Raw genomic sequence first — 12,381 nt, forward strand, 5'->3', positions numbered from 1 at the left:
CCTACCCCTCCGCTAGTTAGCCGGGGGTAGGGAGGGTTAGCTAGCTACCCCTCCCCCTCACACACACCGGAGAATACTCCACTTTACTTTTGGCTCGGATAGCGATCGGATGTCTCTGCTCCTATCCTCACTTGATGGCCATTATTGTTTTGTCTTTTAACTTACCTTTTCTTATACTTAATATATTTAAAAATTTTTGATGTTTATGTATATTTTTGTGTATAGAAAATAGTAAGTTTCCTTTGCTTTCGGTGTTGTGCGGTGTGTGTTGTGTACGTCTACGAGAGTGATCGCCGGCTTTGCAGGCCACTACGATCTTTTCTTGATCACGGCCTTTCACTCCTAGGCCACCATGGTTGCCTTCGTGGAGACCGGCCCTTCTCTTGAGGTCGTTCACCTCTTACTCCGTACTACGCCTACGATAGCCTCTCAGGACCGAGTCGCTATTTCGTTTTATCTGTTTCAATTATTTTTATGAATATAATTGTTTTAACTTTTCTGCTCAGGGCTCATGTCCCTTCGGGGGTCGGTGATCCTTGGAACATTCAAAGTCAGTTGCATAATTATAATGTTATAGTTCTGTTTTGTTAATCTTCGTCCCCCCCCTCACCTGGGCATGCCGGTTGGGGGAGGGGGGGCGCATACCTTCTTTCCTTCTTATGTTCTTTCCCTCGGGGTTTCTCTTCGGAGTTTCACCCGGGGGAATTTCTGTTAAATAATTATTCTGTTTTATTTTCCAGTATGCGATGCTCTTTCTTCGTGCCTGTTGTGTGCCTTCGAAGCAGAGCTGTCTTGTTTATCCTGGGGAGTCGGCTTCGCCACCGTCTCTCAAGGCGTTCGTCAGGGGCGTTCCTTTCTCTTAGAAGTTCCCCCGTGACTGCTGCCAGCTCTTCATTGCATCCTAGAACGATAAGGAGGTTCGCCTCCAGGGTAGTTAGTTAACTTCCCTTTTTACTTTCCAGGTCCTTTGGCAGTTATGCTCTTGGGGCTGAGCGGCCGCCCTTGTGACTTGCTCAAGGGGCTGAGCGGTTGCAAGGCTAGACCATGGTACTAGCGACTATGCTCTCGGGGCTGAGTGGTCGCTTCTGTAGCTACGCTCAAGGGGCTGAGCAGCTGCAGGATCAATCTGGCTCTCTCTCGTTCGCGAGGGAGGCCGCACTAAGGGCTCCTCCTCGGAAGATTGCTCCTTTTGTCTCTTCTACGAAGTGTCCCCTCCCGTTCGCGTGAGAGGACACTCACAGAGACTCCTCTTTGGAGGATTGTTTCTCTTTACGTCTGCTGATCTCACGGGCTTTCGGGGCTCCATCACCAGTCTCTTCTACGAAGGGCTCACCTCTCTCGTTCGCGAGAGAGGCCACTCATAGAGACTCCTCTTCGGAGGTTTGTTCCTGTTGTCAACAGCTTGCTGTTCAGTCACTAGCACTTCGGTGTTTAGTGACAGGGAAACTTCGGTTTCTCTTTTTTCCCTGACCCTTCGGGTTCTCGGAGCTTTAGTTACGCAGTTCCCTCGGGCTCTCGTAACTTTAGTCACTTCTACACTTTGGTGATTAGTGACGGAGAAACTTCGGTTTCTCGTTGCATTGACCCTTCGGGGTCTTGCAACTAATCCCCTCGGGGCCTCGCTACTCAGGCTACGTTAGACCCTTGGTCTCTCGTCCCTCAGTGTACCTGTTGCCTGCTGTATCCGTTCCTGACTGCAGACACGCCTTGGGCGCCCACGCCCCCGTTATCTAACGGGCTCCTCCCTTCGGGGCAGGAGAGACTTTCTCACACCTTGACTAAGTCCCTTAAGTGCCAGGTGCCACCTGCGCGCTAGCGCTCGACTGCTGTTCCTGCAGTTCTCCGATACTTCCTCTCGGATCTCTTCACGGGCTCTCAGCATCGGCATCCGGCCACTCCGTTTCCTGGGTAACTGGCCGATCCTGGCAGACTCAAAAGCATCCCTTCTTCGTCATCGGGACAAGCTCCTCGGACTTTACAAAGTTCTAAAGATCATGGTGGTCCTCGAGGAGTCCTCCCCACAGCCCTCTCAGAGTCTGGTATACCGAGCCTGGTCTTAGGCTCCTATCTCCCGTAGCCTTCCCTTCAGAAAACAGGGTACCAAGGCAGAGGAAGGTCGCGAGACCTTTCCTCACACGAGAAGACCCTCCAACCCAAGGTTGTTACGTCTCTCCTCCCTGGCCCGTCTGGTTTCCACAGTCGCCCCAGGATGAGTTCTCTCCAGTGGCGACTCGGGGCGCGGGGGAGTCGGGGGCACGTGTCCCCAGACGCCGAGACCCCTAGGGGACAACCGGTACAAACGAACCCATAGGGGTGGGAAGCAGACGAGGGCCTACAATAGGGAGTGGTTCTTCTCGACCTTCCCCCAAGCTTGAGGCTGTCTTCGGATGCGTCAAAGGAAAGGGGGGGGGGGCACGTTCTGATCCACGGGTCCTCAGGCTGGTGGTCAGAACCAGGAAGAACCTCTTCTAGTCCTACTAGAGATGGAAGCCATGTTTCTGGCACTTCAGTAGCTCCACCTAGCCTGGCGGACTACTCTGTGGTTATGAGAATCAACAACACCACAGTGATGGTTTTCTGGCCCAGACAAGGAGGTACTTTTCAGTACAACCTTCCCATCCTGCGGTAGAGATACCGGGATGGTCCGAGTCCCCCTCGGTCTCCTTAGCAGCTCGCTTGATTCCAGGCAAAGGAATGGGCTCGCCGACAGTCTGAGCAGTGTGTCATGGACACCACATTCCGAGTGGTCTTTGGATCCTCAAGTAGCCTACAAGTCCTGACTCGGTTGGGCTCCCTCTGTGGACCGGTTCGCTACAGCACTGAGCTGCAAGCTCCCGCTGTTCTGCTCCCCGGTCACGGTTCCCAGGGCCTCTGGTAGCATGCCTTCCAGCAACGGTGGGACACCATCGATGTGTTGCCTCCGTAGCTTGCTCCACTTCCCGCCGGGAGTCTATCCAGCTTCTCCTCAAAGAGAGAGGATTTTCGCAACAAGTGGCGAAAAGGAGGCCTGGACACTTGCGCAAGTCTTCCGCAGTAGTCTCCCAGGCGAGAGAGTGAGTTTCTGTGGCCGGTGTCGGGGAGAGGGCATCCCTCCACACGATGCCGCTTCCAGCAATAGCGGAGCCCCTAGTGGGATTGCGGGATAAATGTGCCTTTCAATTTCGACTGTGAAAGGCTATCCCTCAGCCTTAAGTCTTGCCTCCTGGCTCTAGGGACAAACATTTCTCCCCCGCTGGAACTCTTCCTTCGCATGTGAAGCCTTGTCCTCTCCTGCCCTCAGTCGAAGGTGAGACCACCTCCTTGGGACGTGGTTCGAGTCCTCGAGTCTCTAAAGAGACCCCCTGACGAACCACTACGTAAATCCCCAGTCCACCACCTTTCTGGGTAGACGGTGTTCCTGCTAGCCTATCTTCAGCCAAGCGAGTCACATGGTCTCTCTTACGACTTCGCCCATTCAGGGGGTTAGGGTGAGGCAACATTCAGGTTCGTCCCTGAGGTTTGTTGCCGAGACTCAGAATCCGGTAGTGCCGGACCCGCTTTTCGACTCCTTCCAGGGTTCGAGTCTCCGTCCTGTAGCAGATGACTCAGACAATCTCCTACCTTGCCGGTAGGGGGTCCGAGCTGGCATCTTCAGAGAACAGCTGCAGTTCGTCTCCAGGCTCAAGTCTCATTTGTGGATCCTGGGTAACGAGGAGTACCATCTCGGCCCGGATTCGCAGGGTGCTACACCCTGCCTTGAATCCTGACCCTTCTCCGTCGCATCGCCCTAGAGCCCATGATGTCAGGGGCTTAGATACGTCCCTGCCCTTCATGGAGCATATTTCAGTGACACAGGTCCTACAAGCGGTGATGTTGAAGCATCAGACCTTCTTCTCAGCCCCTTACCTGCAAGGCATGACCCACAGGAGGCTCGATACGTTTCTATCGGCCCTGTGGTGGCTTCACAACAGCTGGTCTAAACCTCAGGCTCCTTGATGGACAAGTAGCAGAAGGTTGAGGGCATTGTTACCTGGTGTTAGTCTGCATGAATGAAAAGATCTGTCTGGCCCTTATTCTTTTCTTCATCCTCTCCTCCCACGGAGAAAGCAGCATCCTGGGTTCTCTGCATAGCTGACCTCAAACCACTGCAGGTAGACCATGCTCCCTTGTGTTCCTAGTATTGTGTGTAATACTGTCATGTCCCCATACCCTGACGAGGTGGTATTGGGAGAGTCCTAGCCTGGATTTCCTTCTGAGGGACTCCAGGGCAACTGCCTGGGACAAGTCACTTTTCACCTTCGCACACAGCTTATGTAGGCCGCGGCAGTTTCACAACCGCCATCGAGGAGCAGGGATTCCCTATTGTCCGAGTACTTGATCGCTCGAATATGGAATCCCCGGGCAAGCCAAAGCCTGTATGGCCGGGACTTACCACCCTTCCTAAGGGTTAAGTCACCCCATGCAAATAGCGTGGTTTGTATTTCAGTTACGGAACAAATGACAAATTCGTAGGTAATTTGTATTTTTCCTAACTATACAAACCTTAGCTATTTACAGTTATGTGCCCGCCAGCTCTGTCCCCCAAGATAAGTCCTACCTCTAAGTAAAGTGGAGTATTCTCCGGTGTGTGTGAGGGGGAGGGGTAGCTAGCTACCCCTCCCTACCCCCCGCTAACTAGCGGAGGGGTAGGAAACCCTCGTTAAAACTTTTATGGCTCGTCGTTCAGCTATGCCGAAGTAATTACCCCATGTAAATAGCTAAGGTTTGTATAGTTAGGAAAAATACAAATTACCTACGAATTTGTCATATTAGTTGACTGGATAATTCTAACTATGTTATAAAAATTTATATTTTTTTTTGCGACATGACAGGTAATTGGAACAAGCATAGAGAGAGAAAGTCATCCCTTAACTTTAGCAAATATTTATCTGGTGCAAATAATTTTCACTTTTGAACAACTGCATTTGTTCCTTCAGAAAAATCTTAGAATTTTTAACTTGTAACCAAGTGTTTCAACTTGAGGAGAATGTGTATTGAACGGTGTAAAGTTAAATATTTTATTGATATTTTTGATATCATTCTGTTGTCTCTAATATATGAATTTGATAAGGCTCAGGGAACAATTAAATATGGCCTGGTTTGCAATATGATTAGCTGCTTCTCTTACATGTTTTAGTATACTTTCTTTTTTATTTGCTACTGTAGACTAATTTGTTTTGCTTCATGATTTGAATATTAGAATTTTGAGGTTCCAAGTTAGTAAATATTATCGTTAATTCATAATGGTTACCTCTGTTAATTGCAGTGTATCATTTAATGCTTCATCACAGTGTGGATACAATATCTTAAATTTTTTCTAATACCGTAATTTTTTTTTAATAAATTTTCTAGGTCATACTAAGAACTGAAAGATATTGTGTGTGTATAGTGTATTACAGTATTTAGGGACTGCATTTAAATAAATCAAACAACAAACTGATATGAAAGATACTGTCGTAAGTAAAATGAATTAGGTCACTAAAATAGAGTAACGATTTGATGTAATCTAGGTACAGTACATATTAATGAAGGATTTCATCAACACCAGTTTAAGCAACATAAATTGATGACACATACGACTGTAGCAAAGTCTGTAACAAAACAAGTGTTGAAATTCTCATGGGACATAGAAGTTACCTGTATAGTTAGTTATCTAAAATTTTAAGTGTATCAAATGTTTTATATGCAACACTATACTACTGTATCCAATATCGTAGTGTTGTTATAGTTTTAATGCTTATTGAGTAACTTAAATTTGATATCGGTATCACGATTCGACAAAATTTTATATATCTGTATTGCAAATTGACTGAATTTTCACTTACTCAATGAAGTGATTTGGTATTTGCCATTCTTTCGTTTTGGGTAAATCTTTTGTTTGATTATTGTCAATATTGTGACAATGGTACCACTATAGCTTGTGTTTTGGTGAAGACTCTTCACCCTAAGAGAGTGTAGGAATTAAGCTTAGACTTGATTAACTCCTCATGTAGCAACCAAGATATTTGTCAAAGTTTATGACTTTTAAGCTGGAATCACACTAGGCTTTTTTCGCCAGCAGTGAGCCATTGCTGCCGAAAAGGGAAAACCTGGAGCTTGTTGCTCAAGATGCTGGCTTCCCAACTGGACGGGAAGCAGCGAGCACAAACCGCAGTAATGACTTCGGATGTAAACAAACAAGATGGCTGCTGCAAATAGGATGTGCTCTTGCTTGGCAATCTTGGGTCCAAAGACCTTCAAGAGATGATGAAAATTTTCTTTATTCATCCTGTGGTAGCTGTAGAATTCTTCAATTCACGTAATATTCTGTGAATACATATTACTGCAACAGTCAGAAAATTTCTGGTCGCCATGATGATGTCAGCTAATCAGATTTATTTAAACTTTTTCCTATTTGCTCCACTAACCGCGAGATTGTAGCATGACACTACAACACTTTGCCTCGCGACCATCGGCCTGAGGTTGGCGAAAACCTCGAGCTAGTGTGATTCCAGCATTACATAGGACAGTATTTTGGTAAATTCTTTTTAAAAAATTCCCCGGTGAACATCCCCAGATGATGACTAGTTTATCGGCACTAAGAGAAATTATAGTCGTTACCTCCCTCATGGAATTGTAATTTTCAGTATATTTTCGCAGTTCTTGTCTGGTCACTAATTACAAACTGTCATGCCACTGAAATTTTCATATCTTATTCTTTTCTCGTTGCCTTGGATTATTGCACCCATCGACAGACAATTCAGCCTTGAGTGTAGGCTACACTGTTATTTCTGTATTTATTAGATATTCATTATCACTTTAGTTATCACTTACATTAGTTCTACTTAACACTTTTAGTAAACTGTTAATATGTAACAATATAACACACACAATTGTATAGTTAACATACGCAAATATACGCACAATAGCAGCTAAGCAGAGAAATATCCAAACTCGCCAAGGCACTAGATAATTAAGCTTGCTGATGACCAATTTGTTTGGATGCTAACAAATCCTAGTGTTATGATTTTCTGATCTTTTCATACAATATTTTCTTGAAGTTAATCAAATTTGTAATTTGTATGGTTCTTTTGATTTTATGGTTTTAGTTTTGTGTTCATTTGAGAGCAAAAGAAACCGAATAGAAGTAGAGATAGTTATCGCTCTCTTACCTGAAATGGTATGCTGTCCATATCCATAAATCTTATGTGGCCCTTCCATTGAGTTAAAAGATTAAGGGGGATCTGAAAAGGCTTGGGTTATTTGCTAAATACAACTGTTCTTAAACAAAATTCGGATTTTTCAGATCGAGGAAAAAATCCGCACCTTAAAGTTGAGCGGTCATGTAGGGTTCGACTCGCTACCAGACCAGTTGGTGGCAAAGTCAACGCAGAATGGGTTTACCTTCAATATTCTGTGTATTGGTAAGTACTGTACATTAGAGTAATCGTATTGTATTTTGTTTTGAAAATTATAATGTTGCTTGTAAAGTACAGGTATATCATAGTATCATCAGTAGAATGTTCATGGTTTAAGAGCTAATTTCCATCCTGTTTAGTTTTAAAAAAGATTAAAACACCAAATAGGTACTGGTAATTTTGAGAGATGTAGTACTCTTATGCAATATTATCTAGGTAATAAACTATGATTTTGATTAGTTACCATAAATGACCATGGTAAGCTGATGAACTATTGTTTTAATTTATTTTTTTCAATATCAAACTTACCCGATGATCATATAGCTGCATCCCTGCTGCCCCGACAGAAAAAATCTACGGGAGGAATACGCCAGCGATCGCTATACAGGTGGGGGTGTATATCAACAGCGCCATCTGTCAAGTAGGTACTCAAGTACTCGATGTCAACAACGAACCAATTTTCCCTCTGTCGTGCCACAGGCAAGACCTACTGAATACGCCGTCCCTAACTGGATTTGTTTTCACAACGATTTGGTGAAGTACACTATTCCAGTTTTGAGCTTTCGCTATGCAGGGGGTTTTATCTTCATTTCAAAACTTGAACTCGTTTTGGATAGAATTTAATTATGGTGACGAAGAGAGTATGGTCTCTCCTTCACTTTTAATGGCCGACCCTTCCCTTAGACGGAAGTGTTGGTGACGAAGAGAGTATGGACTCTCTTTCACTTTTAAATGGCCGACCCTTCCCTTAGACGGAAGTGTGTTTAGGTTTTTGGTAATTTTGCTTAAAGAGTTATAGATCTATTTATTTTATATCTCTCCGCCTTTATAGGCCTCTTCGATTAACTTTCCATTTATTATAAACTTATAAAAATTAATTTTTATGTTTGTTTATTTGCGACCTTTCCTAATAGTAGGCGGTCCTTACTTGGAACCGTAGTTAATTAACATTGAGCCCGTCATATCGTATTTTCCTTTTAAGAATTTTAATGTTTTTGAAAGAATTTCTTTGATAGTCTCGTACTGTTTTCAAAGATGAACTAACGTTTAGTTTAGTCTCCGCAGTTGTTGACGTTCAGAACGTTCAACATGCGCTCTATCGTTACGATAGAGAGAGAGTTTTTCACGGTTTCACGTTGCAGTAAGAGTAAACCGATTCTAGCGTTTTGTTCATTCTTTCTTAGCTTAAATGGTTTTAATTCTAATAAAGGATCTTTTTGGGAAACCTTTCAGTTTCCTTTAGCAAATAATATGTTTTCAATAACATTTTTAACGATATATAATTGGGCTCTTCTCTCAGGTTCTAAGTCTAGAGAGAAGAGAGAGAGAGATAGAGACGGAGGGAGAGAGAGGAGAATAAACGTTTCGTTCAAGCGGGTAACGTTGTTCTCGTTTTTCACTCTTCTCCCTAGTCGCTGTAGGGGAAGAAGGTAAAACGTTTCTAGAGTTTTATTCTTGTTCCCAGGCTTTATGCGGTGAGAGATTTTAAACGTAGTTATTTGATCTAGTGTTTAGTCTCTTTTCCAGCCACTGAATTCTTTATCTTTCATTATGTTTTTCTGTTGCTTTGTAAAACTGTTTTCGCAATTACTACCTTTTAATGAAGGATAGTATTGCGTGTTTCAGGTACAAATCACTTAAAGTTTCGATTTCAGTGAAATAAGTGCAAACAGAAAATCAAAAGTGATAAAGTGATATGCGCAAAGTGTTACAGTGTTGCGTTCGAGGTTCGTCTGTTCGTGCCAGTTGTTCACCTAGTCCGATACCTCTTACAAGCTCCCAAGCCCAGGGGAGAAGTAATGTCGAAGGACTTATGGGTTCCACAGGCCTTGATCGACGAACAGACGTTTCCCTCGGTGGTTTCGGGTGTATCTACACACGTTGCCGACGTGATCGCCCCACCCACATAAGACGAGAGAGCCCATTTATTCCTCGTCTGCGGAAGAGGTTTCTCGCAGAAACCATAGACCAAATCTTGCAGCTTTAAGTGCAAGTCGGTCCCTTCCGCGCAAGTCCAACGGCCTAGGTGTAGCCACTGGGTCAGTTCGGACTCGCTCCAGTCATCCGACGACTGCACACCTCCCAAGAGAGGCAAGGTGGTACCGCAACAGGCAGTAACTCCGTCTGTTGCCGCACCAGCTGTTTTAGACCCTCAGTCACAACGGACAGTAGCTCCGTTTGTTGCCGTCTTTTATAGACCCTAGTGGTCCATGCTGCAGACTATACAGTCTCAGCTTGCTCCTTCATGCAGGAGTATCGTGCTGAGAAGGTTGACAATGCACCTGTTAATCTACAACCTGCCACGGTTGTGCGCTCAGCAGATACTGCGGCTGCCTGCTCCCACACTCCACCTGTGAGAGCTCCACCTCCGTTGCGCAGTCGACCCTGCCAGACGCATGTTCATGCTGCACCCTCCGTTGACATGCGTGAGCTACCGCATCAGCAGTGGGAAGGTGCTGTAGAGCTGCCGTGTTTTGACACAATGCGGCATGCTCCGCAACCCATGCGGCATGCTCCGCATCCCATACGGCATGCTCCGCAACCCACGGCAGTCCCTCCCACTCACCAACACTCCGCTTTTGTTGTTGCCAGCTCCCACACTCCGTCTTCGGAGAAGGTTGACGATACACCCGTGGGCCTACAGCCTACCACGGTTGTGCGCCCGGCATGGCTGCCTGCTCCCACACTCTTGTTGTGAGAGCTCCTCCACCCATGCACAGTCAACCCTGCCAGATGTATGATGACTCTCACAGACACACGGAGCACTCCGTTGCCGTGCGTGAGCTACCACAAGTTGCCGTGTTTTGACACGGTGTGTCAGCCTCCGCAACACACTGTGGTTACCGCCACTCGCCCGCAGCAAACTAGTCAGTCAGGAGTTGAGGCTTCCCCACACAACTTTGGTTGTTGCCAACTCACAGACTGTCAAACAGTTACATGACGTTGCCTTCTGGTCTGCTACTAATACACCAGTGCTGTATGTCCTCACGCTCCTGTTGTGGTTGACAGTTCAGTTTTTGACAGTTCACAGACTGTCAAGCAGTTTCATAACGTTGCCTTCTGGTCTGCTGCTTATGCACCAGTGAAACCCTCACTGAGATACCTAGCTTTTCTCGGACATGGTTCCTGTAGATGAGAAAGTGCTGTTCTCCCTCCTTCTGATACTCCCTTGAGGACTCTGTCATTTGGAGAGGAGCCTTAAGCTGCTTAGCCTCCTATGGACTTTAATTAAAGCATAACATGCTTCCAGGGAGGGTAAATGGTTCCGCTTCAGTCGCTACCCCGTCTGTTGCCACACCTGCTCCCATAGACCTTGGGCTTTGTTGCAAGACATGCAGTCCAAGCTTAGTCCTTGATAGAGGATTTTTTACGGAGAAGAACCTTCTTGCCAACAACCTTCCTACCGGTTGGTTGTACGCCCTGTTGACGCTGAGATTTCCTACTCACGTCCGCCAGTTGAGATGATTCCTCCTCCGGTGCGACCCAGTGTGGGTTGCCAGTCGCACGTTAACGTTAGCGACTCTCGGAGGTGGTTGTGGACATTCAGTGTGTCACTAGGAAGACGTTCAACAACCAGCAGAGGTGACTTCTTGTGACGCAGTGTGGCAACCTCAGCAACCCGATAGGGGTTGTCTGCACAACCCAGACAGTCTAGACAGTTTCGGGTTGTCGCTGTACTTCCTCGCTTCCCCATGGTTGACAGTTCACAGACTTTGCACAGTACCATGATCTTTTGTCCGGCTCCGTCACGCATCCACCAGTGCGACCGGATTCAGCGAGTCAGACGTTGCCCACTCCGTTGCCCACTCCGTTGCCGTTTCCTCATCATTTTCGGATGAGGAACCCTCTGATGAGGACATGGCTGAACAAGACGATCAACCCCCAACCCTGCTATCCATCCAGAAGATGCTGAAGAAGGAACGCGGCCCTGTCAGGCTGTGGATGAGTCTGGTTAAGACACTGTCATCCGTGGTTCTTTGGTGTCACTTGGAAGACTACACCTCCGTCCTTTTCGGTTTCATCTAGCTCTTCACTGGAAAAGGACAAGACGCTAGAAGCGGTCTAGATCCCGGTTTCCGGAAGATAAGTCTGGTCTGACTGGATGAAAGGACTTTATCAACCTTTGATAGGGTTTTCCCCTGACTGTTCAGACTCCCAACCACGTTCTCTTCTCAGACGCATCGGACGTAGGCTGGGGTGCGACCTTAGGCGGTAGGGAATGCTCGGGATTATGGAACTCGAGTCAAAAGACAATGCATTTCAACTGCAAGAAGCTTCTGGCAGTACGTCTGACCTGGAAAAGCTTCAGGTCTCTCCTTCAAGGCAAAGTAGTGGAGGTGAACACGGTCAACTCCCTGCTTTGATGTACATCTCCTAGCAAGGAGGGACCTACTCTCTGACATGGTACGAGTTCGCAAGTGACCTCCTCTCCTGTTCAACAGGTCTAGACTTTTCACTAGTAACAGTTTCTTCCAAGGCAACTTGAATGTCTTAGCAGATTGCCTCAGTAGGAAGGGACAATAATTCCAACATATTGGACCCTCCACTAGGATGTATGCAAGAGACTTTGGGTCTCCTGGGGCCAACCAACCATAGATCTCTTCGCAACCTCGATGTCCAAGAGGCTCTCAATACTTTGCTCACCTATCCCGGACCCAGCAGTAGTTCTTTTAGATGCCTTTCTACTTGATTGGTCTCATCTAGATCTATATGCATTCCCTCCGTTCTAGATTGTCAACAAGGTACTGCAGAAGTTCGCCTCTCACGAAGGGACAAGTGGACGCTAATTGCTCCCCTCTGGCCCGCGAGAGAATAACTTACCGAGGTACTTCGATGGCTAGTAGACGTTCCCAGAACTCTTCCCCTAAGGGTGGACCTGCTACGTCTGCCACGCGTAAAGAAGGTACTCCAAGGCCTCCACGCTCTTCGTCTCACTGCCTTCAGAGTATCGAAATACTCTCGAGAA

General features: G+C 46.4%; 1 protein-coding gene across 2 annotated transcripts in view; it reads left to right on the forward strand.

Moving 5' to 3' along the window:
* The window catches only part of LOC137617318 (septin-2-like), a 56,548-nt gene that overhangs the window by 21,065 nt on the left and 23,102 nt on the right, over positions 1–12,381 (forward strand). For both annotated transcript variants that reach the window (XM_068347329.1, XM_068347328.1), the window contains one exon: positions 7,304–7,421. In XM_068347329.1, the coding sequence (XP_068203430.1) occupies positions 7,304–7,421 (118 nt within the window). The remainder of the gene's footprint in view (positions 1–7,303; positions 7,422–12,381) is intronic.

Source organism: Palaemon carinicauda, chromosome 23 (genome assembly GCF_036898095.1).
Source record: "Palaemon carinicauda isolate YSFRI2023 chromosome 23, ASM3689809v2, whole genome shotgun sequence".
NCBI classification, from domain to species: Eukaryota; Metazoa; Arthropoda; class Malacostraca; order Decapoda; family Palaemonidae; genus Palaemon; species Palaemon carinicauda.